The sequence below is a fragment of the Vicugna pacos genome, chromosome 9 (assembly GCF_048564905.1).
Source record: "Vicugna pacos chromosome 9, VicPac4, whole genome shotgun sequence".
Classification (NCBI taxonomy): Eukaryota; Metazoa; Chordata; class Mammalia; order Artiodactyla; family Camelidae; genus Vicugna; species Vicugna pacos.
Window position 1 is genome coordinate 63,580,390 of NC_132995.1, and position 21,913 is coordinate 63,602,302.

Here is a 21,913-nt window from a genome sequence, read left to right on the forward strand (position 1 = left end):
GAATTGCTGATATTCTCTTTTTCTCTCCCCTACTAGACTTGAGGGCTGGCACCAGGACTTACAAACCTCTGCAGTGCCTAGTGTTAACGATTTATGTGTGGCAGAGAATTTCATTCATTCATTGAAAAAAAGATTTTGAGTGCAGGATGGGAGTGTTTGTTGAATGAATGACCAAGACTCATTTAACAGACTTAACCAAGGGTCTCCCTTTTCTCACAGCCTATGATTCTTGCAACCAGAACCAGCTCAATTCCTTGTGAGTTTTGAGAGGACTTCTCTCCCTGGAGGCCAGGCCATGACTTAAGGAAGGCAGCAGGCGACTGGGCAGAGGGAGCTGGTGCCCTGCCCTCCATACGTTTACACGCCCACGGGCTCCCTGCTGAGGCACTAAAATACCCATCCCCTGTTCCCAGGCCAGGGGCCCTCCACTGCTTTCTTCTTTTTGCAGCTGATCTTAAGGTTCATTTAACACATTCACCTGTATCACAGTGACAGCTGCCTAGCCTTTCACCTTCCCTGGGCCTCTTGCAGCAACTCCCGCACTCTGGGATTCCGGCATTGAGTTGGGAGAGGGGGTGTGGAGACAGACACTGAGTATTTGGCTCTGGAGAAATTTGGCAGAGGCAAGGAAATCTCAGGTGTGTTTCCCAGCTGCGTCTTGCACTGGTGTCTGGTGAGCAGGGCCTGTTGGTGACAGCCTGCTCTGACAGAAGCAAGCGCAGGCACACGTTTAGGTGTGGCCAGCAGATGGCACGTTTGTGTGGCCTGGGTGAGGGCCAGGCCCTGGTGGGTCCTCAGAGGCAAAACAAGCAGACCTGTGTCCTGGTGCCACCTGGTGGCCGAAGAGGACAAGGCATGTAGTTCCTCGCCCTCCAGGTCAGTATAGTTTTACCAGCCCCTCCAATCTCACTGCTAATCTGCTTAAGCAGCATTGAGAAGGCAGTGCCAGCTGGGGAGGAGGCCTGCCTGCCACAGCTGCCCTTCTGCTCACTACCTGCTTCCTTCCTTCCCTTTTGGTTGGGCTTTCTACTTTTTCTCTTTATGCATTCTACCTCCACCCCCGCCCAGCAGCACCAGCGAGGGCCTCTTACTATGCACTGTGAACTGTTCTAAGCACTTTACGTGTGTTAACTCATTTAATTCTCATAAAAGCTCAATTAGGCGGACGCTATTATTATCCTCACTTCGCAGGCAGAGAAACTAAGGCTCAGAGAGATTAAGTCTCTCAGTCTGGTTCCAGGGTTTGTGTTCTCCTCTATTGTCCCCATGCGAACTCTTTTCAGTTTGTGGATAGATCTGCAAAAAACACAAAACTTGGGAAAAGAAGTAATGTGGACGAGCACAGAGCTGGCTAGAGTATGAGTAGCTGCTTCAGTTCCAATGGGGAAGAACACTAGATGGCCCAGAGAAGTGAAGTCAGGAGCACCTTTCCATTCCTACCAGCCTCTCAACTCAGCTCTCCCTGCCTCTTGAATTCTGCTCCCAGGACAGGACTCAGCCCTGTGGGCTAAGCTGGAATCCTGCCTGCTCTGTGCAACCTCTCCAGTCACACAAGTCCCTCCTGTTCTGGTAGAAAGGATACTTTCCTGCCATTAGCCACATCTTCCAGGGCATGGGCTCTGTGCTGAGGAGGGTGTTTGGGGAGCACTGTCGGGTGTTGGTGGAGGGGCTAAGCTCATGAGCCACTATCTATCTGAGTCCCCTGACCTCCTGGTCCTTCCAGGGCCCTACCTGCTCTTATTTTCCAGAGACCAGGCCCCTCTCCCTCTGGGAGGACAGGGCCCCACACAGAAGCACATGGTGACAATGCTCAGCCCGCACAGAACTAGTTTATTCAGTAGTATGGGGAAATGAAAAAACAAAACACAAAATCCTACCATATTTACAGGAACAATCAAAACTGTACAATCAGATGGTTAGTATCAAGTTAGCATCCAGCATCTTTGTATTTTTTAAGTCAAGTCATCAGTAGTAAAAACCAGTGAAGTTTTTAACCTTTTGTAGGAACTGCTGAGGGGAGAGGCCAGGGGGGTAATTCATGGCAGAAAAGCCAGAGACCAGCCTTACAAATGAGAAACGGGAACACTTTTTTTTCCCCTGCCATAGCCTCTTTTTCAAGCCACCTGCTCCAGAGGAAAATTGGTGACAAGTCTGGAATACATGCTTAGCATAAACGGTGACTCGAATAACAGTTGGCAAAACAGGAAGGAGAGAAGAGGTGGGGAGATGACAGCCTGGAGCAAGGGGAAGGGACTCAGGCCCCCTCGCCAGGACTGCTGGGTATATACCCAACCTATAATGGCCACATCAGACCCCCTGGGACTGGGCACAAACCCATCCCAACACAAAAGGCAAATAAATAAAAAATATATATTAACTCTCTCTTCACAGGGAGCTGGGTGGCAAGGGGAGAAAGGAATGGGACCTGGTCCTTTGAAGAAGAGAGCCAATTCCAAGAAGGGGTTAAAAATAGAACATATCTCAGGCCACAGCAGGTCAGTGGGGTTTGTCTGGTCTCCGAGGGTGACCTGGACTGGAGGCGGCTAGGGGCAGCCGGGCCAGCCCTGTCTGTCCTCTTCCTCCCCATCCCACCCGCACAACAGCAAAGAAGCGCAACTTAACACATGACTGGCCCTCCCCGGTGTGGGTCAGGCAGGGAAATGAAGCACTTTTGGGTCAGCGAACTGAGCAAACACCCAGACTGCAGCGCACGGCCGGAGCCCAGGGAAAGGAGAGGGGCTGGGGAGGCCCGGCTGCCGCCCAGGGGCACGGGTTCCCCTCAAAACGTGTTCATGCAGCATTTGGGGGTCCAGGGGTGCTGAGTCCTTCTGCCCCCTCTCCGGACAGGGCTTTTTCAGTTCCTGGGAGGGGTGGCAAAGGCCGGGTGAGGGGAGCCCTCGGCCCTGCTGCCCTCACCACACTGAGGCCCCGCCCGGTGCAGCCCGGAGGGCTTCATGCCCTGGGTGTGTGTGGCTTCGTCCTTTCCTTTTGGTGATGGCAAACAAGGGGCAGGCCCCCCAAAAGTCCCTCTCCTCCCAGAGGCACAGCAGATGGGAAAGTGAGGAGAGGCTGGGAAAGCATCCTGGGAGGTCCTATCCTCTTTGGGGAGGGAAAGGGGAATCAGTTTCCAGCGTATAAAAAAAATTAATCCCTGAAGTCATGAAGAGTGGCGATCCTTTTTTAAATTTCTTTTTTCCTCTTTTCTGAAAAACTTTTATCTTGGAGATGTTGGCCCCAGGGGTCCAAAGTGCAGTGAGGGGGATGGTGGGGGAGGGAGTTGGCACTAGATGGCCTTGGGTAGGGTGGGCGCCCCTCCCGGCAAGGCCCAGGCTCCTCAGATGGACGTTTCATCGCTGCTGCAGGCAGGCGGGGGAGCAGGGGCAGGATAAAGCACAAGACAGGAGCGGGGGCATGAGTGCAGCTGGGGAAGGTAAGGGAGCCTCAGGGTGTAGGAACCACCGGCCCAGGGTTAATGCAGGAAGTTAAAGAAGAGAAATCTGGAGAGGCAGGAAAGGAAAGTGACAGAAAAAGGCAGACAGAGGGTTAGTTGGAGCAGAGGAGACAGAAGCTTCACCAGAAGAAGGAAACAGAAAAGCAACCCCAGCTCCCCACCCTCCCTCACTCTGCCCAATGCTGGGCGGGGCTGACCCCACAGGGCACTGTATTTGTGGGCACGTCGCCTAAAGGGAGCTGGGCCACACTCTGCCAACCAGAAAGGCCTGGGGTGGTCTGGCGGCAGGGCCTATGCTGGGTTGCACCCTGTCCCGCCCACCCAGCCACACTCACTCCGAGCCTGATGAGTCCTCATCCACCGTGCCTGCCTTGATGCTCATGGCGATGGGCATGACCCCATTCAGCTGCTCCTGGAGGCTCTGCCGGGGTGGAGGGCGGGGAGGGGGCCCTCCCCGGCTGCCCTCGCTGGCTGAGGAGCCCCGGGAAGACCCTGTGCCCTGCTCCAGGGGTAGCCGTAGGAGGCTGCTCTTCTCGCTGATGGTGGGCAGACACTTCTTCTTGAGGATGCCTGTGGGCCAAAGGGCGGGAGCCATGAGGAGCAGGTGGAAGGAGCAGGGGGCTGCCCTAGAGAGCCCTGCCAGCCACAGGGCCAAGGTGAGGTGTGAGGTTGCTCATGGGGAAAGCACAGCTGGGCATTCCCCACTCACCTTTGTGAGGTTGGGCAGAAGGTCCTGGAATGGGGCCCACGGACCCCTCCCGAGGCATGGCATCTCCATTCTCCCTCGGCCGCTCTTCAGAGGCTCCACTGCCACCACCCTCCTTTGCTGTGGTCCCAAAGTCTCCTGGCCAGGGGGCTTTCCCAGGTCCCAGGCCCCCATCTGGTGGAGAAAGGAAGTAGATGAGGCAGACAGCTAGGAGAGTCACTACCCTAGTCTTGCTTCCCAGGAATCCCAGATCCTTTGCCCTCCCACTGCCCTACAAAGCCACAACCCTGCGCTGGCCCACCCTTGGGGGTACTGTGCAGGGGCAGTCTCTCGGCCCCAGGCCCCAGCAGGCTGTCCCAGCCTGGCTCTCCAGGGAAGGCGGCCTCCCGCTCCTCCTCTTCCTCTTCCTCGCTGTCTGACGAGTGGGTAGAGGCATAGGAGCCACTCTGGTCATCTTCCAGGGACAGGTCACTGTCAGAGTCTGTGTCGGGATCTGGGAAGTGGGGGAGAGATCACAGGCAGCCCATCCACCTCTGCCCACCCTCAGCAAAAGTTAGGCAGCAGCGCCCCCCACCTTCCCTGGCCATCAGGAGCTTCCGTCCTCACCATGCTGCTGGTCTTGACCTTCCAGGAATAGGCCACCTGGGTCCCCCAGGCCAGGGGGCCCTTGGCCAGGGTTCAGTGTGGACTCCTCCCTGAAAAGACAAAATATACTGGAAGCGTCAGCCTGGCTCCTCGTCCGGTGTCCCATTCTCTTTCCTGGGTTTTCCCGTTCCTGCCCCAGGTCCCTCACTGCTTCTAGTTCAAGCTGCCACCGTGTCAGCCATGGTGTGTGCTCCACGACCCCTAGCAGTCGCTGGTCTGGGTCTAACATGCCGGATGCTCTTCTCCCCTGCCCCACCCTCCCATCGCCAGAGCTCACCTCAGCAGGAAGGGGATGTAGCTGGGCTGACTCTTGCCCGAGCGGCTGGCACTGTGCACAGAGCCGGCGGAGTCTCCGTAGGGCTGGTACAGCCTTCCGTCTGTGAACGGGCTAGGGCAGTTGTAGGACTAGGCAGGGAAGAGAGAGATCAGTAAGCCGGGGAGTAGGATGTGGGGGCCCCAGGCTGGGAAGTGGAAGGGCTGAGAGAATTTCCACTCCCATCTGCCCAGGACTGGAAGAGAGAGGCCCCACATCTCTGCTGCCCCCTGACTCAGGGCCTAACAGGGGCCGTAGCTCTGCCATAGCTGTGCCATTCTGTGTGCACCCCCAGCACCCTGGACTCAGCTGCATAAGGGTTTGCTGGCAAAAGATGGCACCAGGAATTGTCTCCTGAAAGCATCCTGGGAGACAAAAGATTGACCAAGACGCACAAGGGATTCTCAGGTGTGGGCATTTATGACCTGATTATCCGTCTTGGCCACTTCCTCAACCTTTTTCTTCTAAGCTCCATTCCCATCTCCTCCAAGTCAAAATTCTCTTCCCCACCCCTCTACCCATGTCCCCTTCCCCCCAGGCCACACATACCATTTCACCACCCCTTCCTCCTTCCAGGAAAGGATTTAAGGATGGAGAGAAAGTGGGACAAAAGCACAGGCTCCTTGGGCTTCCTGCCTCTTCCCACTCCCCACAACCCCTCCACCTCCCTGACCCCTGGCTCCCTCACCGAGGTCAGGGTGGACTTGGTGGTCAGAGCAGGGTCAGGGCTGGGCTTGCGGCTGCAGGCAAACTTAAGTGCTTTCCGGACCTCCTTGCTAAGCACCACGTAGGAGAGGAAGATGAAGGGGCCCTGGGAGGCAAGAGGCAGCAACTGTCTAAGTGCTTATTAAAGCACCTCACAGCCAAGCTTCCCCTGCCCCCATCTCCATGGGGCTCCCACAGGGCATGGGCTGGGCCAGGTACCTGGATGCAATTACAAGCAGCAAAGAGGTAGTGGAAGAGGAGGGTGTCACTGTTGACCGAGAGCAGTGCCAGCAGCCATGTGGCGCTCAGCAGCAGGAGGACAGCAAAGGAGGGCCGCAGGCCTGAGCTGGGGAGGGAGTGGGCTGTGAGTCTGGCCAAGAGGCCTCCCACGCCAATGCCCGTCCACTGCCCCAGCACCCACACCCCATACTCACACAGGGCCTTTCTTCTCAAAGCCCTGCCGCTGGGCAGCACAGGAGGCCCGGGCCGCCAGGATGTACAGGAAGACACTCATCTAGCAGGGGAGGGGGAGGTGTGAGGGGGATCATCAGGGGACAGACAACTTCTACCCCACCCTATGGGGGCCTCAGCCATTCCTAAAGGGGATCCTGAGGTCACACTCAGCCTGCTCACCTCTAGCCACTTTCTAGCACTTACCGAGACAGCAAAGGCCACGGGGCCAGCGAAACTCCAGATAAGGGTATCATAGATGGAGAGCCAGCAGAAGTCGGGGTTCCCATAGCCCTCGGGGTCCAGGCCCACAGCTAGACCTGGGAGTATGGTGATAGCAGCAGGGGAAGGGGTGGTCAGGGACTTGGGAATCAATCAGGTGGTCAAGTGGGTTCCCAGGGCCAGGTGCAGAGGATGAAGGGTTCTGCCCGCCATCTGTCCATGCTGTCCTCTCCAGGATGGGGGACCCTGCCCCTGGGTAGGGGTCTCAGGAGCTGAGTTAAATTAGAGGGCTGCTCATGGAGAACTTGGCCCCGGACATAGGGGCATAGGACCTCCGGGCCTGGGATGTGAGTTGGGAGAACGTGGTGGAATGAAGATGGATCTAGGGCATAGGGATGTCGAACCTCAAGGCCCGGGACAGGGGTCGGGGGTACCTGTGATGAAGGCAGGCACACCCCAGCCCAGCATGTAGTAGAAGCGCATGGGGCCAGCATTGACGTCGCGCACCTCGGTGAGTGCCCGGTACAGGTGCAAGGCCTCCAGGAGAGCCCAGGAAAAGGTGCAGAGGTACAGGAAGTGCAGCAGGATGGCGATGACTGTACAAGCAAACTGAGGGCCAAGGCCACTGTGAGTCAGTGACCAGGGCACACCCAGAGCATGGGTTCTGCTCTCACCAGGCAGGGGAGGAGAGCCTGGGGGTTGGGAGGTGCTTCAGGGCGAGTCTGGGCCAGAGGAAAGTACCTCTAGGGTGCTGGGGAAGTAAGGGGGAGCTAGAGGGGAGGGAACCCTGGGCCAGGAGCATCAGTCCCAGCTGCGGGAGCAGGGACTGAGGGGGCGCTGCGGAGGACTCATCAGGGAGCCTGAGAGGGCTGGGAGCCGAGGAAGCTTTCTGTGCCAGGAGGAACATCTTACAGGGAGGTCAGCCTGGTTGATTCCCAGAAGGAAGACCAGCTGAGCCAGTCCCAGGGCGGCAGTCAGGTTCCGTCGGATGCCGTGCTGGTTGGAGCGCAGGGCACGCAGAATAGTGAGGAACAGGAAGGTGAGCAGTAGGGTGGCCAAGGTGACCCCTAAGGCCACGTATGTTAGTGTCTTCAGTGGCAGGATCTCTCCATTCTGCAGGGTGGGTGGCAGAGAGCCAGGGGGATTAGAAAGGACAGGGCCTGAGTACCCAGCCCAGTGCTTTGGGCTCCCACCTTCAGCTCTGCGGCTGCCCACTGTGAGTCCAACCTCTCTCCGGGACACGTCCATAAGCACAGCGAAGCTTGTCATGTGGTTGCACTGGCAGCTGACGTGGCTCTCGTTGCGGAAGACAACCTCGCAGCCTCGAGCTGACCAGCCGCCTGTGCCACTGACCCTGCATGAGGGAGGCAGGGTCAGGGGACAAGGAGGGTGGAGTGCCCAGGGGCCTGGGCTCTCCTCCCAAAGCCTTGTGGGTAGGGCAGTGCCGGCTCACAGGATCGAATGGTTCCAGAAGACACAGATGGGCTTGGTCCGCTCCTCCGTCTCCAGCAGCCGGAACTGCACCGTGACTGGCTTGTCCAAAGCACGGGGCAGCAGTTCCTCATCGTCATGGACACTGATGCTCACCACGGGGGTGTTGATGATGGGGCGTTTAGGAACTCTGAAGTGGGGCAGGCACACAGTCACCATGGTAGTCATGTGGCTGGGGGAACCCCCTTATCACCCTGAGATGCCCCCAACCCCGGCCCCTCTCTATGCCTCGCCTGCCCAACCTGCACCCCCACCCATTCCTTGTCTTTCCAGCTGCCCACCTCAGGCTGCGCTTGTCCGGGTCGTAGTTATGGGGCAGCAGCCCAGCCAGGGTGCGGTAGATGATGACACTGGCCACAGCCTCACCCTGGCTCAGCTCCGGGTGCCGCCGCTGACGCCGTGCCAGCTCCTCTGGCTCCTGGGCCTCTCCAGGGCCCGCCGGCCTGACCACAGTGGGTGTTTCTGGGATCGGAACACTGTCCACTCAGCTGGGTCCTGCACAGACGCCCCAGCCTGGCCCCTGACCCACCCCTTGGCCCCCACTGACCTCTGAAGACAGACTCAGGCAGAATGACAGTTGTCTCAAGGTCTGGGGGCCGCTCGCCTCGCAGCGCCTCGTAGCGGGGCAGCTTGGCCCCAGCGAAATTCCCCTTGTCCAAGCGAACTACAGAGATAACTAGGAAGAAGTCACAGGTCAGACCCTGGGTGAGGTGGGCAGGCCCCCCATATGGCCACGCTGGCCAGAAACTATCTCCACAAAGCCCTCCCCAGTCGGGGCAGCAGCCTCACCGATGTTGGGTGTAACGATGGTGAAGGGGCTCAGGTAGGTGTGCCGCATGTTCTGGGCCAGGGCGCTGGCATAGGCCTCATAGTGCTGGAGCAGCCAAGCGGTGCCACCCTCCGTCTGCTGGATCAGCTCCCAGTGCCGCTTGTTGGCTGCATCCAGGAGGGCACTGCCCACCCGCAACAGATTCTGGGAATGGGCAGTCACGGTGGGCTGTGCCCGCAGGCTCACACCTTCTCATCCCCACCACCAGGCCCCAGCCTGTACCTAGACCTGCCCTGGCTTACCTCTGCCCCCACCATGCCCCTCTCTCTAATCCTTCGTCCTCATTAAGAGCTTCCCAGGCCCTGTGTCTGTACCCATAAAGATGTACCAGATGCTGATTCCTCCCTGCCCTGGCACAATGGACAGGGCCTTTGCTCCAAGGAACCTGATCAAACCAGGCCCCAGTACAAATATCATTTTCTGTGGGCACCTTGCTATGAAAGGGACTGGGAAGAGGCACTCTAAATTACCCACGTGATGGGCTGTGGCTCAGGGGGTCTCATGGAGGCCTCACACCAGCTGGGAACTCCCTAAAGGCAGGGGTGAGGAGTGTCCCCCACTCTGCCCCCAGGTTTCCAGGAGCAAGCTCACTCACCATGACCACCACCCCCAGCCCTGCCCACTCCAAGCCCCACCTCGGTGAAGTGCACATCCTGTGTGGCAGAAAGTCCAAAGCCCCGCTGGGCACTCTCGTGGGCCAGTAGCCGTGTGGCCAGCTGGTAGGCCACCTTGACGTCACTGCCGAAGTAGCCAGCCGTGTGCTGGGTAGCGTTGCGCAGAAGCAGGGCCAGCCGCTGGGAGCGCCCTGAGTCCAGGCCTGATTCATTTCGCTGTAGCCGCTCAGCCTGGGATGGAGTCAGATAGGGGGTTAGCACAGGAGGATGGCAGTGAGGTACCCAGAGGGCAGAACTGGAACTCTGGAGTAAAAGGGCTCCAGGTGGGGGCCCTGGGAGGCAGGGTTTAGAATTCCAGAGTCCCCTTTCTCAAAGCTGGGGAGGAGGTTAAGTCATACTGGCAGGGGCAGGTAGGGTGAGGGGGGAGTAAGGAGATGGAGATGAGAAGCTTCACTTACAAAGCCCTTCAGTTCTGAAAAGGTGACCGATGTGCAGTTGAAGAGGTTTGGGGGGAGCCAGCCTCTGTGCTCGTCACAGTGGCGCACAGCAGTCCCTGAGGAAAGGAAGCCAAGAGGGAGAGACACAGGAGGCCTCAGGGAGAGAGACAGGAGACTGCTGAGACCTGGCTGAGTCCTTCTGGGGTCGGCCCCTCATGGGCCAGAGACAGGAGACAAGAAGACGAAGGCCCTGCCCTCCTGTACCCTAGGTGAAGACAGGGAGGCGTGTGTGGAGAACACCAGAGCCAAAAACTCTGCAACATCAGCCCAGATGAGGGCTACAGAGCACAGAGCATATGGCCTGGAGCCCCCGGACGTGGTGGTCCCTCTCCAGCCACCACCTTGCACTCTCTCCATTCTCTGCTTATGAACTGCTCATCATCAATCCAAGGACCAGCGCCAGCTCCCATCCCAGGGCTGGTCCCCTGGGACAGCACCCTACCTCCCCTACCCTACTCCCTAGACATAACTCCAGTACTAGGTGGTGAGCTGAGGATGGGAACCTGCATGACTCAACTTTGAATCTCTAGTACCCAGCCCTGTGCCAGGCACACTGCAGGATTTTCAGCACTTTTCTTAAGAGTCCAGGATATAGGCACCCTTCACCTAGGCAGCCGTGGGAGCAGGGGAACAGTGAGCCAAGGAAGTATGGAATGTGGAGTCTCCAGGATCTCGAGCCCAGAAAAGTAGGGTCCCAGGATCTGCAGCCAGGGGCTCCCCACCTTCACCCCACTGATGAGAGGCCAAGACCTCAATCTCACATTCCAGGCCTCCAGCACCTACCAAAGGAGCCTCTGGGGCAGGGGGCAGCAGCAGGCAGCCCGAAGCGGGTACGGGGCCACCAGATCCCAGCCTCAATGGCCCGTGGGCAGCTGTCGTAATTCACTGCAGGGAAGCACAGACGGTCACTCAGGAGCAGCTGTCCCCCTACAGCTCTGGCCAGGCTCCCCAGCCCACCCTCAGCAGCCGCAGGCCTGCAACCAGCCCCTGGCCCTGGCCTCCCCAGGACACTGGGGTCTGGCAAACAGCGGGGAGGGCTACCTATTGCAGGAGCCTCACCTTCACAGCCATTGGTAGTGACCTCAGCAAAAGGGTTGTCACAGCGGTCACACTGGCGCCCAATGACGCCTGGCTTGCATGGACACTGGCCGTCCTCAGGGTCGCAGACTCGGGACAGAGAGCCTGTTGGGTAGCAGTCACACAGGAGGCAGGTCGGGCTGCCAGGGGGCCGGTAGTGGTTCTCCTGGGAGGGAGGAGGGAGGACGGGGTCACTGGCTCAGGCTCTCTTCCTTGGATGCTCATGGACTCATTCTCTGACCTCAGGTCCCCAGCACCAGAGTAGTATATTCAAAATACGTAACAATTATTTACTTGGAGTTTAATCCACCAATGGAGCACCAGCCAAACAGAACAGGCTGCAAAAAAGCAGGACAGCTGGCCCACTGTCCTGCTGGTTAAGTATAGGTCCTGGGTCCCCCCACACCCTAGACACATGAGGACAACAGCCACTTGCCCACTGTAGTGGAGCCAAGGCACGTTACCCCCAGTTCTCTGCAGGAAGGCTTTCTCCGCTGCCCCACTTAAGAGCCCAGGAGGTACAGAACAGAGGCCCAGGCACCCACTATGGAGGCCTAGGTCGAGACTGTCACCTTGCAGTGGCACTCGCCGCTTGTCTTGTTGCAGTCTGGATCAAAGCCTTTGCTGACGTCACAGTTACATGGGCCGCACGTGGGGTGTCCCCACCAGCCTCGGGGGCAAGGCTGGTCAATCCTGCAGAGAAGGGCCCAGGCAGGAATGAGCTCCCTCTTCCACCCCCATCTGGTGGAGCCATGTGTGGCCCTTCTGACTCTGGCTGTGGCTCAGCCAGGTTCTCAGTGCTCTGAGGGACACACCAGATGTAGGCAGTGGCCACTGGGACCTGCTGCTGCATGCCCTAGTCCACTTACCTGGTTTCACAGTACGGCCCAAGGTAATTTTGGGGACACTCGCAGGTATAGCCATGGGGGGCACTGGGCTTTCGGGTACATGTGGAGTGATGCTCACATGGGTTCAGGTCACATACGTTAGTACAGTTGTCACCATAGTAACCTGGGACCAGAAGGACAGGAGAGGCTTAATCCCAACCCTCCCCTGGCACTTTCCTCACACCTGCCTTCGTCCACCTCTTTCTACTCTGAGCATCATACCAGCTGCTATAGCTTATAGTGCAGGAGGAGAGACTCAGAGAGGTGATGTGATTGGCCCCAGATCACACAGAAGGGCCAGAGTAAGACCCCCGCACTGTCCCTGGATCCCTGGCATACCAGGATCACAGCTGCAGGAATAGCTGTCCCAGTCATCACTGCAATAGCTGTTGGCAGGGCACGGGTTCGAGTCACAGGGGTCTGGCAGGCTGCAGCCTGGCTCTACATTGATGCTTTCCCTATGGCTGGGATCCAGACTGCTAACACCTTCAGGCGTCTCGCTTACCCGAACACCCTGGGGGGACAGGGGTAGTGTTGGCTCTTTGCAGAGAAGGCCTCCAGGTGCTGGAGATGGGAAGGCAGGGGAGGATACTTACCTGCAAACAGCCCCGGAAGCCGCGGGCCACACCACTGGCCGGCCCAGGCACTCCCCCGACTGTAATGTTGCTCAGGTGCAGCCCATGCAGCCGGGGGCCCAGGTTGCCCTCTGCCCGCTGCTGCCCATAGTCAAAGGACAGAATGGCATGGCCGGGGCCCCCACTGGCTCCCAGTGCCAGCTGTGCATGGTGCCAGTCGCCATCATTGGCCCGGCCTGGCTCCAGCCGGAGAGATGAGGCCTGGAGCCCTGTGCCCTCCACGCTCAGCACCACGTGGCCCTCCCGAAGCTGGCACCGGGAGAAAAGAGCGTCAGCAGCCTGCCTTCATCAGCTCTTGTTCCAACCCACTGTTCTCCTTCCTGGACCACCAAACCCATCCTACTGCTCAGCTGAGGCCAGAGAGGAAAATGTATTTCCCTTGGCCCCAACAGATGGCAGCACCGATCCACCAAACGAACCCAGCTGCCTCTTCATTCAGGGGAAAGACTCCGCCCTGCCATCTTTGACCAACCCTGGCCAGCCTGCCCCCCTATCCCTCCCTGCCTTACCTGCAGGGTGATGGTGCTGCGCCCCCTGGTGACAGCCTGCAGCAGGACGCCGTCGGCCTGGCGTGTGCGGAACATAAGGCTGAGGTGCCAGGGTTGGGAGATGGGCAGCGAGAGGCCATGCCAGGCCACCAGGCTGCTGCCCAGGAAGCGCTGCGGATTGGCCATTTCTGGGGAGGCAGATAACAGCAGATGCCGAGGGGCGGAGTGGCCTAGTGCCCCCAGACTACGATGCTCAACAGCGATGGCTCTATGGGAGTCAGGGCACAGCCTCTCCTGGTGCCCACTCTCCACATCGGCCCTGCCCTCTAGAGCACTTACCTGCCTTGGGCCCGCCCTGCACTGTGCCCAGGCCTGCCCCTGACTGGGCCCTTTGTCTCCCATGCTACCCTCTCAGGGCTCTGCCCAGACACGCTTTTCCACCCACAGCCCAGATGAATTGGGCCCTGCCCAGTACCTGCCCCGACCCTGCCAGTGTTCCCAGCACTGCTGACGGCTCCCAGCCCTGGCCTCTGAAAGCTGCCCCTCCTACCCTGGGCACAGCTCTTGCCCCCGAAGCCCAGAGGGCACTCGCAGCTGAACGCATCCCACTGGTTCACACAGGTGCCCCCATTGTGGCAAGTGTTGCTGTCACACACGTTCTTCTTGGCAGGGCAGCCTAGAATGGAGAGGAGGGCGCTCAAGCAGAGGCTCCAAACAGAAAACCTGGGGCAGTGGCTGGAGGGGGCTTCGAGACCCCCACATGCAGGTGTCCTCATACCTGTCTGCATTGGGTCCCTGGCCTTGCCCCCACCCCAGCTCCCATACCAGGCACGGTGCCGTTGTTGGCAATGAAGTCGGCCATGTCGACATGCCGACTGTCCACCTGCAGGTTCCTCATGCAGCCCACAAAGTGCCGGGTGCGGACGGGGAAGCTCTCGGGCAGGTCAGGCACCCCGCCCAGCAGCAGGGGCCCTGTCAGGTCCAGAGACCTTGGGGAGCAAAAATGGTGGCGACATGAGGGAGAGTGGGCACTTCCTGCTCTTCCTTCTCCCCGCGCCCTGCACCAAGCCAGGAGTCCCAGGGGCCCTGCAGAGCAGCCGGGGGAAGGGGAGCCCCAACCTGGAGCTGCTCTCATCTGCCCACCCCTCCCCAGACCACTGCGCAAGGCTCAGCTCTAATCCCCCAATCTTGCTCACTCCTGCCCCCCTCCCCAGTCCCCACAGAGAGCTGAGCAGCGGCAAAGAGAAGCAAGGGGAGGGAAGGCCCTCATCTGAATTGGTTCCCATTTTAAGGCCCCCAAAGGCCTCCCTTACAACCCTCCCCAGCTGCCTGGCCCCACACTTCACTGCACCCCTAGCCCCCTCCCCTGCTTACTTCTTGCTGCCACCCTGGGTGCCCTGGGCAGCACAGGAGTAGTTGCCCAGCACAGCTCCGAAGCGCAGGGCCACACCTGTGTCACAGCCATCCACGGTCACCACAGCCACCTTCTGCTCAGATGGGCCCTGTGGGAGCCCTGTCTGGCCCAACAGTGGCTGTGGACAGGGCAGAGCAGAGATGAGAAAGAAGGGACAGGAGCCACTCAGTTCATGGGCAGGCACGAAGACACCAGCACACACTGACCACCTTTGTGTACAGCCCTACACACATATATGCGTGTACATACACACACACCACACAAATGTGTGCCCACATGACCTACATGCTTACCTTCTTCAATGTCCATTTAAGTATGTGCCTGTCTAACAGAACAGGCAGCGTCTACACCCCCCAGTGGAATGGGAATGCCCAGCACGGTGGCAAATTCCACCCCTCCCTCCTTCCCTTTCAGCCAGAAGTGCCATGACCAGCCCCCAGGAATACAGTGCCACCCAGGTCTGGGTGAGCACCTGAGCCAAGGACAGAGCCCTCCAACTCCTTGCCCCCTCCCACACCCACCTTATTGTAGTACTTCAGCTGTACCGTGTGCCACTGGCCGTCACTGACCCCTCCAGGCATGAATGGGGACACGGTGGTGGTCGACTCCCCTGGGGAAAGGACCCAGGTGAGCTGGGACACCAGATGAGGGCTGGGCATGGGGAGGGTGTGCTCATGGTTGGGCTGGCCCCAGATCTGGCTGGGAGAGTGTGTGACTTGGGGTCAAGGGCCGAGAGACTTGGAGCCTCTAGGAGATGGGCAAGGACATGGGGCCACTGGGATCACCTGCAGAGAAGGTGAGCTGGATCTGCTCCTGGATCACCTCGAGGGCCACAAAGTCATGCTTCTCGTTGAAGCGCCCGTTGTATAACAGCAGCCCGTCGCGCTCCTTGGTGGCAAACCTGAGCAGGAGTGGGGGGTGGGGGCAGAGAATGGGGCACCTACCTGAATGCCAGCACTCCAGCCACCTAACTAGCCCTGATCCTACTCAGAACCCTCCAGAGGGCTGACTCTTTGGCCAAGGCTATGGGACATGTGGCTAGAGTGTGAAAGATGAGCCCAAACCAGGACCAGAACCTTGGCATCCTGGCTCCCACCCTTGAGGGTGTGGGGTGGGAGAAGCGATGGGTGGCCCTGGTGTGTGAGGGAGGCCTGCCGGCAAAGAATGCACACAAATCCAAGCGCAGACCTGGCTCTGCCAACAACCAGCTCTGAGCACTTTTGCTGCCTGACCTCCCTTGCCCACAGAACAGGAAGCGCCCAGGCTCCCCTGGGCCCCCAGCCCCACGCCCCGGCACTCACGAGAGGGCCAGGGTGAAGTGGAAGCGCTGGCGCAGGCCCCGGAAGGTGATGAAGGAGCGGGCAGGGAAGCTGCGCGTGGTCACCTGGCAGAAGGGCTTTTCGAAGTCTCCGGACGGGCAGTCGCACTTGAAGCCGCCCACCAGCAGGTTGACACAGGTACCCCCATTCTTGCAGACACCCAGAGTGCAACGGCCTGAGCGGGCACTCACCTCGCAGTGCTCACCTGGGCAAGAGGTAAATCAGGTGAGCACCAAGTGCCTGGGGGGGAGGAGGAGGGGAACTGGGACTCCTTCCCACCCAGTGATGCTTCCATGGTCTCCTGTGACCCCCATAATACTCCCAAATTCTCCCAGGCACCCCCACTTCCCCTCGTATGCTCATCTTCTCTGAGGTCCATGAAACCCCTGCCCACTGGACCATTCTCACCACAATCCCATGTACCTCTCTCCTGCAAGTTCCATGAAGCCCCCAGTTCCTTCCATACCACTGTTTGGGCCTCAAGAGCAAAGCCTACGAGGTCACTGATCATAAGGCCCAAGCCCTAGTAGCCTTCGGTGCGAGGGCTACCAAGCAAGCTTGGGGGTGTTCTGGCCCCTGCAGGGGTGAGTACACATGGAAGGAAAGGCCTGCAGTATAGCACGAGGGCTGGTGCCAACCCCCCCGCCCACTGGTGCTTTTGTCCCTGTCAGGCGCCAAGATCTGTTTCTCTCCCTAGGGATGAGACCAGGCTTCCACTTGGATTTGTCAGAGTTATGCGGAGGTATAGGCGGGAAGCTAGGGACTCTCCAGGAATGGGGCAGCCCTGGCGCCCAGACTGAGGCCCTCTGTGCACTTGGAAAATGCTGCGAGAGTAGGGAACCAAGCCCTGGGCATAGACCAGGATTCAATGGAGGAGCTGCAAATTCCAAAATCAGATGGAAAAATCCACCCCTTTCTCTCCCTCCCCATTCCCAGATTCTAGAGATAGGTTCTCAGCTCCAGTGCCTAGTGACTGGCTCTCGTTTCCATGGAAACTGTTGTTCGCCTACTCTAAGCACCCCCCCCACCCCATCCTCCTGGACAAAGACTTCCTCCCCTCCCCCAAGCCCACCCCTCTGTTCCCCCCACCCACAGTAGCAGCTGAGAGGAGTCAAGTCTGGCAAGTTCTGGGCAGGAAGATGCAGGAGGGAAGGTGGTGGGGCCTGCCTACCACTGCTGGCAGAGCCAGTGGGCATGGCTCTGGAGGAGAGGGAGCCAGACCTAAGGCATCTGGGAAGGAAAGGCTCATAGAGGAGAGAAGGGGATGTCATGAGTAGAAATGGGAACCTGTAGGGAGGAGTCAGGAGCACAAAGCAGGGGCAGTGAGCATCCAGAAAGAGGCTGGGGACAAGATGTGTAAAGACGCCGGTGGCCTTCAGTGCGAGGGCTACCAAGCAAGCTTAGGGGTGTTCTGGCCCCTGTGGCGGTGAGTATGCAGGGAGGAAACAGGCCAACAGGGAGGTCTTTTAGTCAGGACCCTGTTTTACACACCTGGGCAAGGGTGGGACTATGATGCTCGGTGTCACACAGGTGCAGTGATCTTCTGAAACCCCTACCCCCACACCCAAACCTCTCCAGTTTCCCCAGCCCTTTTGTATCTTCCCTTTAATACCTGGGAAGACAAGCACTCGTTGCAACTCAGAAGAGTAAATCACTCAGTAGTAGGGAGAGATTAGGTACTAGGCCCAGCCTCTAATCAAGCTGTGAGATGAGACCAGGAACAAGTGACCTCAGCCTTCTTTTAAATCACAGCCAACATAATACTTCCTACAGGCCAGCTCTTCATACATATTAAATTAATTAAGTTAATCCTCACAACCACTTTATGATGTAAGTAGAGTCATTATCTTCATTTAAAAATACTAAGGCACAGAGAGGTTAAGTAATTTGCCCAAGGTCACACAGCTACTATTGTCAAAGCTGGGATACAAATGCAAGCAGGTTGGCTCTAGAACTCCGTTACACTGCCTAGTGGGGAGAAGGCTTCCCTCTCTGACTTTCCCATTTGGTGGCTGTGAAAGAGCAAGGGGGGACTTGTGAATGGCCAGTGCACCCTGTACCTTACCCTAAAAAGGAATGAGGCCACCCCTGTTCTTAGCCCGATTGTGCTGGCACCGCAGCTAGTCCTCCAGGGCCGCCCCCAGGGGTCCCTCTCCCTCGGTGAGGGCTCACCCGTGTAGCCCTCGCGGCAGAGACAGGTGTAGCCGCCCTCACGGCTTCGGCAGCGCCCATGGGGGCCACAGGGCCGCGAGTAGCAGAGGTCCACCTCAGTCTCACAGTAGTCGCCCGTGAAGCCGGGCGGGCAGCGGCAGCGCAGTCCCCCGACGGGGTGGATGGGCCGGAAGAGCACGGAGGAGGAGGCGATGAAGGGCGCGGAGGAATCGAAGCGCAGCACCGACACGCAGCGCATGTAGTTCTCGCATGGTTCCCGCAGGCAGATGTTGTCGTCAAAGGGCAGCACGCGCTGTGCGGAGATGGCCGTCAGCAGGCTGCGGTTGAGATACAGGCGCTCCTGCAGGTCCTCGGAGGGCAGGAAGGGCGGCCCGCCCCCGGGACCCGGCGGCTGGCCCACCGACAGGCTCACGTTGAGGATGTGGCCGCCGGGGGCGTCGGTGTCCCGCTGCACGTTGAAGACCACCACGTGGTCTGGCGGGGTGGCCAGCGTGGCAGCCACCGCCTGAATGAAGAGACCCAGAAGGGGCGACAGGAAGCGCTCCGGCGACATGTCCTCCAGGCGCAGCGTGATGCTGTGCGTGAGCATCTCATCCGTGATTATGGTGACGCGCAGTGCGCACTGGGCGGTCACACTGTGCACGCCGTCTGTGGAGAGGCCAGACGGTCAGGACCGGGGAGAACAGAGGTGCTGCGCCAGAGACCTGGCCCTGGGTAGGGGCACCGGGTGAAGGCAGCAAGTGCCGGCTGAAATCCAGCCTGCACACTCCTGCACTGCCCAGTTGCCAAGAAGGGGTCCCCTTTTCTAACTGGCATAAAGGTGCCCTCGGAAGTTATGCGTAAGTCAGGTGAGTCACTCCTTGAGGGATTAGCCCCCAATGGCACTTAAGAGGACCGATTTTCAGAAGTTTTCTTTGCATATTTTCCAGAAACCCTCTGCTGTGAAGCAAGGGCACATCAACAATATTTAGTTGAATTTTAAAACAAGAACAATAGCAAGTAGTGAATATATTATTTTACTTTCTGTGCACCTTGCCTTGCCCAAGCCCTGGGACCTGCTCCCTTATACCAGACTCAATGCTTCCCTGAACAAGAATCCTGTTTTGTCTTTGTCTTAACCTCTCTACGGGGCCCAGAGCACCACGAGAGAATCACAAATACAATCCTCCTGCTCCCTCACAGCCTCTGTGTCCCAACACTACCATAACTGTGACCCTGGCTGTGTTCTCCCTCCCCCACTGCAGCAGAGAGTCGGGGGTGAACTGGGTCAGTGGGCCACCCAGTCCCCCTCCCACTGAGCCCCATGGCTGCTTGGGCGCAGGCCCACTATCCCCATGGCAACGCCCCACACAAAGCATTCTTCCCGCCTAACTCTAGACTGCTGAGGGTAGCCTGGGGGGCCCCTGCCCCAAGAAATCCAGCTGAGCCACCCTACTGGTGGCAGCACCACCCACTTCCCTGATGCTATGGGGTTCTGGGGACCAGAGATGGAAGGCCCTGGGCAGCTCTCCACCCTGAGCCCCACACGGAGCCCTGCTGGGCTGACCACTCCTCTAGCCCCAGGGCCTCCAGCTACTCATCGCCCACTTGGCTCACTGCATTACACCCAAGTGCCTGGCACACCCCCAGGCCACACACTCACTTATAAGTAGCTAAGTACTAACACTCTGGTGTCTCACTCCACCCACACACCCTAAGTCCAGAAATACCATGCACACCTGAATGCACAAATACATGGCAATGGATTTTACTTAGCTCAGAATGAAAGCTGGAGGCCAAGGGGAGGGGGAAATGGCTTGGCAGGGCTATAAGGGATATTCATGTTTTTTATTTACTACAAGGTGTACACATAGTAGGTGTTCGGTAAATACTAAGATGTTCATGAGAATCTATTCAGTCTCCATAATGAAGAAATGGTCTTTAAAACACAGCAAAAGAGGCCCAAGTAGCTATTAAAAGGACATGCTAGCAGGAGTGGGGCAGGAGTTGGTGTTTCTGGGGTGGGGTGGGAGTAGGGGAGGGATCTGGGAATAGATTCTACTTCTATGTCATACCGACTTGAGATGGCTAACTACCCTGGTGGCTCAGTTGAGCCCGGGGGCAGGGGGTGCTAAAGCCAGACACCCATCTCAGCCATGTCCTCAGCCCACTGCCCACTTGCCCTCCAGCCTCATTGCTTGAGAATGCCAAGGCCCGCCTGCTCTCACCAGCAAGCCTGCCTGTCATCACCCACTTCTGCTCCTCCTACTCTTGACTTGCAGCTACTGAACAGGCTGTTCTTCCTACCTGGCCTACCAAGACACCAGCCCACAGTCCTCCTAGTTTTCTAACCCGCCCTAAAACTCACCTGTGCCAGGAAGCCTGCCCAGATTTATGACCTCAGGCTCTATTTTTCTCCCTCTCTCAGACCCCCCTGCACTTAGGTATGGAGCTGGCACAGGGCTCTTGTGTACCTGGTGCCAGTGATTCCTTGGTGGGATAGTCCCTCCAAGCAGAAAGCAGCCCAGGAGTCCACACAGAGTACTCTCAACTGATCAGGGAGAGGAGGGAGCAGTCAGGGCCAATGAGCAAGAAAACCTCACCACCACTCAGCCCTGGGAACAGGCACTCCTCCCTATGGCCCCAAGCCCCGCCTGTGCCCCTCGCCCAGTGTGTCTCTGTTGCTTCCCATCTGGTCCACCATCTGTGGCCACCTGCCCCCTCTGCTACTGTCCCCCATCCCAGCAGTCAACCTACTGCTCTCTCCTTCCTCTTTGTTCCTCTCCCCTGCCTTGACCTGGGTCACCCCTCAGGTACAAAGACAACGGAAGGAACAGGGATGGGGAGGTGCTCTGCCTGAGCCATCTTCCTGGACAGAAAATGGTTGGGATGGACCCTGACCCCAGGAAACACCACCTGTGTCCAGAGCCCAGCCAGCCACACCTGGAAAAGTGCCAAGTCCCAGACTGTAGCAGAATCAGACTCCAAGCCTCTCTCCCCCTGGCAGATGTGCCAATGGAAGGTGTAGGCCTGGAGGGGGTCTGCCCCTCTGCGGGCTGACCAAGCCAAGGACAGGCGCTCCTGTGAGTCCTGGCAGAGTAAGAAAGAGGCAGGGAGAATTCAGGCTTCAGGAGAGCCATCCAGCCCAAGCTGGGGCAGCTGCAGCCACAGGGAACAAGAAAGGGGGAAGTCAGAGAGGCATAAACAGGGAGCCCAAACAGGGAAGACAAAGACCCAGGAAAAGAGCCAGCAGCGGAGAAAGTGGGAAAGGAGGAGAGTTATACAGGAGATGTGGAAAGCGCAGTGGACAGGGCAGTGCAGAAGGGCCCCTAAGGGCAGAAGCAGGAAAGAAAGAAGAGACAAAGAACAAGAGAAAGAAAACAAAGGGGCAGTGGGAGTCGATCCCCCTCACCCCAGCCTCCCTGAACTTTGGGGTTGCCGTGGTGACTGCCTCCAAGGGTCAGGGCCGAGGGGAGAGGGTGGGGCTAGTGCTGGAGGGCTAGCCAAGGCCTCCCCCTCTATTCTAGGGGAGCCGAAGTCTGGGGCTCTCTCCTGGTAGGAGCAGAAAAGCGGGGCGGGGCCCCCTCTGCCCCATCCCTCACCTAGGGAGGACGTGAGGGTGGACAGGCAGGAAAGGCGCTTCCTCTACCCCTTCCCACTGCCTCCCGGCACAGAGAAGGCCACGAGATAAGAGATAGGAGATACAGGAGTTCCAGCTCCCACTTTCTCCTCCTGAAGGCGAACTGAAGCTTCAAGAGGCACAGAGCCTTGTCCATGACCTCTAAAAGCTCACTTGCCCTGGTTCCTAAGGCCACCTGAGGAGTGGGGCAGGGGAGGCATTTGTCCAGGTAGGACCACAAATGGGGAGGGGGCTGAAGCCACGCCCTGTGTCTTGCACTCCTCTCACTCCCCTCCCAGCACAGACTCCTGGAATGGGAGTGAAGCCCTCCAGGTTCTACTTTTTCTCCCCACCTTGATGTGTCTGGAGTGGGGGTACCCTGACCCACCCATCCCCAGAG

At 58.4% G+C, this 21,913-nt stretch overlaps 1 protein-coding gene across 6 annotated transcripts in view; it reads right to left on the bottom strand.

Annotated features, from left to right (window-relative positions):
* The window catches only part of CELSR2 (cadherin EGF LAG seven-pass G-type receptor 2), a 41,075-nt gene that overhangs the window by 14,057 nt on the left and 5,105 nt on the right, over positions 1 to 21,913 (bottom strand). For 2 of the 6 annotated variants that reach the window (XR_012075922.1, XR_012075923.1), the window contains exons 2-33: positions 17,916 to 18,563; positions 15,726 to 15,948; positions 15,210 to 15,325; positions 14,946 to 15,034; positions 14,385 to 14,542; positions 13,836 to 13,999; positions 13,561 to 13,686; positions 13,032 to 13,198; positions 12,484 to 12,771; positions 12,227 to 12,401; positions 11,870 to 12,011; positions 11,573 to 11,693; positions 10,983 to 11,166; positions 10,707 to 10,808; positions 9,885 to 9,979; positions 9,448 to 9,657; positions 8,773 to 8,956; positions 8,531 to 8,659; positions 8,265 to 8,445; positions 7,946 to 8,113; positions 7,720 to 7,846; positions 7,405 to 7,605; positions 6,927 to 7,101; positions 6,478 to 6,590; positions 6,255 to 6,334; positions 6,040 to 6,166; positions 5,804 to 5,926; positions 5,080 to 5,207; positions 4,764 to 4,852; positions 4,459 to 4,650; positions 4,161 to 4,331; positions 3,787 to 4,021 (exon numbers count right to left, since the gene is read on the bottom strand). Coding sequence is in view for 3 of the 6 variants with exons in the window: in XM_031680336.2 (XP_031536196.1) it covers positions 3,335 to 3,356; positions 3,787 to 4,021; positions 4,161 to 4,331; positions 4,459 to 4,650; positions 4,764 to 4,852; positions 5,080 to 5,207; positions 5,804 to 5,926; positions 6,040 to 6,166; positions 6,255 to 6,334; positions 6,478 to 6,590; positions 6,927 to 7,101; positions 7,405 to 7,605; positions 7,720 to 7,846; positions 7,946 to 8,113; positions 8,265 to 8,445; positions 8,531 to 8,659; positions 8,773 to 8,956; positions 9,448 to 9,657; positions 9,885 to 9,979; positions 10,707 to 10,808; positions 10,983 to 11,166; positions 11,573 to 11,693; positions 11,870 to 12,011; positions 12,227 to 12,401; positions 12,484 to 12,771; positions 13,032 to 13,198; positions 13,561 to 13,686; positions 13,836 to 13,999; positions 14,385 to 14,542; positions 14,946 to 15,034; positions 15,210 to 15,325; positions 15,726 to 15,948; positions 17,916 to 18,563 (5,453 nt within the window). In the remaining 3 variants the exon portion in view is untranslated. Of the gene's footprint in view, positions 1 to 1,812; positions 3,357 to 3,786; positions 4,022 to 4,160; positions 4,332 to 4,458; positions 4,651 to 4,763; positions 4,853 to 5,079; positions 5,208 to 5,803; positions 5,927 to 6,039; positions 6,167 to 6,254; positions 6,335 to 6,477; positions 6,591 to 6,926; positions 7,102 to 7,404; positions 7,606 to 7,719; positions 7,847 to 7,945; positions 8,114 to 8,264; positions 8,446 to 8,530; positions 8,660 to 8,772; positions 8,957 to 9,447; positions 9,658 to 9,884; positions 9,980 to 10,706; positions 10,809 to 10,982; positions 11,167 to 11,572; positions 11,694 to 11,869; positions 12,012 to 12,226; positions 12,402 to 12,483; positions 12,772 to 13,031; positions 13,199 to 13,560; positions 13,687 to 13,835; positions 14,000 to 14,384; positions 14,543 to 14,945; positions 15,035 to 15,209; positions 15,326 to 15,725; positions 15,949 to 17,915; positions 18,564 to 21,913 lie in introns of those variants that run through there. The other 4 variants (XM_031680336.2, XM_072968061.1, XM_072968060.1 and 1 more) reach the window with 4 other exon arrangements.